Genomic DNA, 6,000 nt, shown 5'->3' with positions numbered 1-6,000 from the left:
ATATGAATTCGCTCTTTGGGAATATTTTTCACATTTATCGATCGAAATGCCGTTCTAATTTACTGCGGTTTTTTAACAGTTTTGAGTTCTATATTTTCAATTGCAATAAAAAGTTGGTGAAAATTAATGTTTAGATATAATGGAATTATTTAAATTGCAGGATCATCTGAGAGACAACTGACCTGGAAAACCTGGAAAAAAATATGGAATTGGGAAAATCCTGAAAAATCTCTGGAAATTTGATCAACGTTTGTACGATGTCAAATGATTAGTTGCAGTATGTGGCATTTTGATTAGTCTGTCCTTTTTCTTGTAGAAAACATTTGCTATGCCCTCAACATATAACGATACAGGAAATATAGCCCTGTAACGCAGAAAACTCGGGGAATTCAGCAATGAAAAAAGTGGTCGCCCTGATTGAAAATGAACTGATGAATTGGAACCTGGTCCAGATTATTTTTCAAAGCTATGTATGAACAATTTCAAATAATACAGTAGACAGATAAATGTAAGTAATTGAAACATACAGGTAATGGTTAATCCGGATTACTAGTAAACCGGATTAATATGATTCGGATTAACCGAAGTCTACACACTATTTATTGATAGATATTTTTCTGATTTTCTAAGATGAGTTTGATAAAATTTATGTCTCGGTTGAAATCGATCCAAGGCAAACTGAAGATTTATTTCTGATGTGTTTAAGTTCAATCTGTTGCCGAGTTTCTTTCTTCGAATGATCGATTATGATCGATGAGTTTAGTTCTCCCGTTTACCAGCAGATGTCTCTGTTGTACTGTTTGCCAGTCGTTAGAAATCGGTGCGTTTTCTGTTTTATATTTACAGTAAATGAAACATGTGCTCTGCAGCGGCTGAAGCGATGGTGGATTATTTCCAATCAGTCTATGATACGTAATTAGAAATGCCGATGCGATAACGTGACAATGCCGAACAGAAAAGGATTAACAGCTCCTCAGAATACATTTTTGGACACGATTGCCACACGCTTCGATGGAACTCGTAAGTTTTGAAAAACTTATCTAAAATTCATCTCAGTTAATTTTCAACTTTCTTTTAAAGAAATGTGTATTGTTGGAATACAGTGAAACTTGCTCAATGTCGTAACTTGACAAGATTTACACTTAGAAAATATAAATTGGGACTAAAAAACAGTGACAACTTAAGTTATATGATTATTCTATATTTTGAATTTTTTCCTAGATTTCAACAATAAGTGATTCGGGACAAAATTTATAAATTGGTTTTGTTATTATTTTTTCAAGACTTTTTTAGTAAGAATAATTATCGACATTAAAAATTGCAATGGAAACCTTTAGAATTGATAGTTAGATTTTATTACGAAATGACAATAATTAGTTTAGTTAGTTTAACATGATTCAGTGTATCGGAGATGAATGTATGAAATTGACAGGATTGTCTGCTCAGTCTCAGTCACCTGTATTTGACCTGAACAGAAAAAAATTAATTTCTGGTTCTTCATTATCGGACGGTGCTAAGAAGATAAGTGGCTTAACTCTGTCAAATATTAGACACAGAGTTCATCCTGATCTAATCATCTTTCATTGAAAAGTGATGCTTATTAAGAACCAGTGATATTCATCAAATAGTTAATATTCTTGAGCATTTTTACGTTAAGTCAATAATGCTTATTTCTGGGGTCTGTTTATTAAGCATATACGCAAAATATTGCTTATTTTCAGCTCCCATCTGCATTATGCAAACATGGAGAAGTGGTCAATTATTAAAGCAATTGTATTTTCTGACTGATGTAAAATTGTAAAAGTATTTCTATCAGCCAATAGTTCTAATATTGTTAATAGAATGAATGTTATTTACTCGATGATAATATTGCATTCAACTCGTGGTTAATATTTGAATACCGTTGAATGAGGTTCATGATGAATACTGCGATTGTATTACGAGGGAGGCTTCGTGACCCTGACTTACAGCGATGTTGAAATATGCCTTTCTCTTATACAACAATAACAGATAAGAAGAGTTTTAACGGCATTGTCTGATCCTCGGATAATGTTGTATTTTTCTACGTTAGTTGCCGATGTACAGTTGACTGAACACTTGATAAACATTTAACTAGCAACTCTCAACTGATGGGCCATTTCATCTCGGTGAATGATGATGAAATCTGCATCTTTTGTCTCGATGGCCATCAATTTCGCGTATAACTATGAAACTTGAGATTAACAAATCGATATTCGTTTCGAGGATATGACGACTGCTGTAATTACCTTTTTGACACCAGTAATTTTCGTCGCCGGGCGAAATTGCTACTGGTGTCATCGGATAAAACTCGTTTCACGCTAGTCTACTCTCATACCGGCGTAAGCGCGAGATTGTTCCGTTAATTATAGTGGAAAAGTCTCGAAATAATACCGGTCCAACACGTACGCGAACCTCATAGAAAAATGTCTTTTTTTAGAAGAATCAATCGCTATTTATAGAATACAGATAGCATTTATTGATTATTGATACGTAGAGGTTGTTATGATGATTGCCTCCCCATCAGTTGTCCATCGTTAGTAGTCATGCATGAATAATTTCACAGAGGGATGCAGAGCTGGATAATCATTAATTGCATCCGATGTTGTTTTGCTTCATTGATGCTTGTTTCATTCTGATGAGGTTTTTTTTCTTATTATCTATTTTTATCTGATTGAGAGATAAAGTGAATGAATGAACTCAGTTCCCTTCTTCCTACTCCCTCCATTCCCTCCTTCCTACTCCCTCCATTCCCTCCTTCCTACTCCCTCCATTCCCTCCTTCCTACTCCCTCAGTTTCCTCCTTCCTACTCCCTCCATTCCCTCCTTCCTACTCCCTCCATTCCCTCCTTCCTACTCCCTCCATTCCCTCCTTCCTACTCCCTCAGTTCCCTCATTCCTACTCCCTCAGTTCCCTCATTACTACTCCCTCCATTCCCTCCTTCCTACTCCCTCCATTCCCTCCTTACTCCCTCCATTCCCTCATTCCTACTCCCTCAGTTCCCTCATTCCTACTCCCTCCATTCCCTCATTCCTACTCCCTCCATTCCCTCATTCCTACTCCCTCCATTCCCTCATTCCTACTCCCTCCATTCCCTCATTCCTACTCCCTCCATTCCCTCATTCCTACTCCCTCAGTTCCCTCATTCCTACTCCCTCCATTCCCTCATTCCTACTCCCTCCATTCCCTCATTCCTACTCCCTCCATTCCCTCATTCCTACTCCCTCAGTTCCCTCATTCCTACTCCCTCAGTTCCCTCATTCCTACTCCCTCCATTCCCTCCTTCCTACTCCCTCCATTCCCTCCTTACTCCCTCAATTCCCTCATTCCTACTCCCTCAGTTCCCTCATTCCTACTCCCTCCATTCCCTCCTTCCTACTCCCTCCATTCCCTCCTTCCTACTCCCTCCATTCCCTCCTTCCTACTCCCTCCATTCCCTCCTTACTCCCTCCATTCCCTCATTCCTACTCCCTCAGTTCCCTCATTCCTACTCCCTCCATTCCCTCATTCCTACTCCCTCAGTTCCCTCATTCCTACTCCTGTGAATGTAATTAATTCTACGCTTTCTAGATGCCTATATTCGAATCTACTCTTCTGGTGCTGAACTGTAAACTATGCATCAAGATTGTTCATTAATTAAAATATTAACTGGAGATCTAGGTGTGGTATTCATTGAGGTGGTAGAACCTGTGGTATTGGTATTGGTATTGGTACAGTCAGGTGGTAGACCCTGTGGTATTGGTATTCATTGAGGTGGTAGACCCTGTGGTATTGGTATACATTGAGGTGGTAGACCCCGTGGTATTGGTACAGTCAGGTGGTAGACCCCGTGGTATTGGTACAGTCAGGTGGTAGACCCTGTGGTATTGGTACAGTCAGGTGGTAGACCCTGTGGTATTGGTATTCATTGAGGTGGTAGAACCTGTGGTATTGGTATTGGTATTGGTACAGTCAGGTGGTAGACCCCGTGGTATTGGTACAGTCAGGTGGTAGACCCTGTGGTATACAGTCAGGTGGTAGACCCTGTGGTATTGGTATTGGTATTAGTACAGTCAGGTGGTAGACCCTGTGGTATTGGTATACAGTCAGGTGGTAGACCCCGTGGTATGCCGTGAGGTGATAATTTTCACTCTTTCATACCCACTCATTGTGCAGCAGTGGCAGCTCTTCCTAGAAAACCGATGTCTAAGATAATTAGGAAGTGGAGAAAATTGACCCATCGTGTCTGAGATGGATCTAATTATTGATTGGGCGACTTTGATGTTTTTCTATTGGATGACTACTACTAGTGGCCCCGGACTGTCTGAGCTCTTCTTTATTTCCATCTGAGATGCAGTGAACTACGTCTTTATTCCTCTGCTACTCTATGATTAGATAGATATATATGTGGCTTCTTCTAGTTTACTGTCACTTACTTTCTGTGTCTGTGGTTTTCATTCTTAGATATTTGAAACTAAAAATCAATATCTTTGTTCATAGTTCTCGTTAGATATTTGACTATAGAGTTAAAAACATCGAAAATAAACAAGATAGATTTTAGAGTCAAATTTACTGATACTTGTGAAACTGTGTCCTGGGGCGGGTAACTTAGGACTGGTGGAAGACCAACTTAGTTCGATAGTCGATCTAGCTATTTGAAGACCAGTCTTAAGATTGAAGATCACTTAAGGATTTAAGTCTTGACTATGGAACTGGCCTCTGAGCTTTCACTACTTTGAAAACCTTGAATTTTGAATTTTTGCTGAATAGTTTGTTTTTAATTATCCGCCATGCTATTTGGTAACCTGTGAATGCGGTGATCAATCTTTGATTGTAGACTCTTTAGATCCATTTGATTGATATTTCCTTTGACGTGACTGAAATTTACTTCTATCTCGCAGCATAAATATCAGATTAGCGCTTGCATTAGTAGCTGTGGGCTTTGTTTTAATTATTAATCCAAATTTGCCGACAATGCGAGATTACTCGACTTTCTCTGGGGACTTGCTCAGATTTTCTCGGCTACATTTTTGGTGACAGGCCCGCTAAGTGTGATAGATTAGGTCACACTAGTTGTTGTAGTCGCGGTCAGATACTTTCCTCATTGCGTGGTCAATCATCGCGGTAAGACAGCCAACCAGCTCATTTATAAAACTATCGTTCTTTGCCAGGCTGTTTTCATTTAGACTCTCGTCTGTCAAGAGTTTCTCGCTGGAAGTTAGTAATGGTTTATGAATTCGTTCTCAAGCGCGGACAATTGACAGATTAATAAATTGACACGCCGGCATTGATTCGACAAAAAAATAACTCTTCTCACTTTCTTAACAATAAAGATCAGATAAGACTTAATTATTTTCTCTCTGCTCTGACTCCCTTCCTCTTACCGTGCCTCTCCTCTCCTCCTTGGCACTTCGATTTAACGGGCAAACAAATGGTAATGACATATTCATATCTACCTGAATAGTGATAATTAATAAGGAAATATTTCATATGATCTTGATTGCTACTGGTTTTATTTATATACATATAGTTGACATATTCTATTTATATGCGGCATAAGTATATTTTTAGATGCATGTTTTCAGTATTATGTTCACATCAATCACATTTGCTTTTCATGTGTTGAAATGTCACTGTTTGTGGTATTGTGCATTTTGCGAAGTACTTTGTCGTTTCTGCTACCTATATTAGATATCGATGTTTTTCTCTTATTAATATATATATATATATATATATATATATATATATATATATATATATATTATATATATATATATATATATATTCTATTTATATCAAGCTTCGAAAGGAAAAGTGTTGGCCTTCAAACGCAAGTTTTTTTCATTTATGATTGAAAGTATTTTGCCATAAACTCTTTCTTCAATCTAGATTTTTATAAAAGTGCTTCTCCTATTCAGGTATTCAGAACGTGAATAAAAGAAAAAAACCACAAATAAAAGAAAAACTAAAATGGTAGTTTCAACTTAAATCATATCAGAATT

At 37.7% G+C, this 6,000-nt stretch overlaps 1 protein-coding gene across 1 annotated transcript in view; it reads left to right on the top strand.

Annotated features, from left to right (window-relative positions):
• Window positions 1-217: 217 nt before the first annotated feature.
• The window catches only part of LOC141903873 (voltage-gated delayed rectifier potassium channel KCNH8-like), a 64,315-nt gene continuing 58,532 nt past the window's right edge, over window positions 218-6,000 (top strand). The window contains exons 1-2 of the mRNA XM_074792233.1: window positions 218-508; window positions 847-1,020. Coding sequence (XP_074648334.1) covers window positions 945-1,020 — 76 coding nt within the window. The 5' untranslated portion in view covers window positions 218-508; window positions 847-944. The remainder of the gene's footprint in view (window positions 509-846; window positions 1,021-6,000) is intronic.

Source organism: Tubulanus polymorphus, chromosome 1, assembly GCF_964204645.1.
Source record: "Tubulanus polymorphus chromosome 1, tnTubPoly1.2, whole genome shotgun sequence".
Taxonomy (NCBI): domain Eukaryota; kingdom Metazoa; phylum Nemertea; class Palaeonemertea; order Tubulaniformes; family Tubulanidae; genus Tubulanus; species Tubulanus polymorphus.
This window is presented reverse-complemented; position numbering and strand designations above follow the sequence as displayed.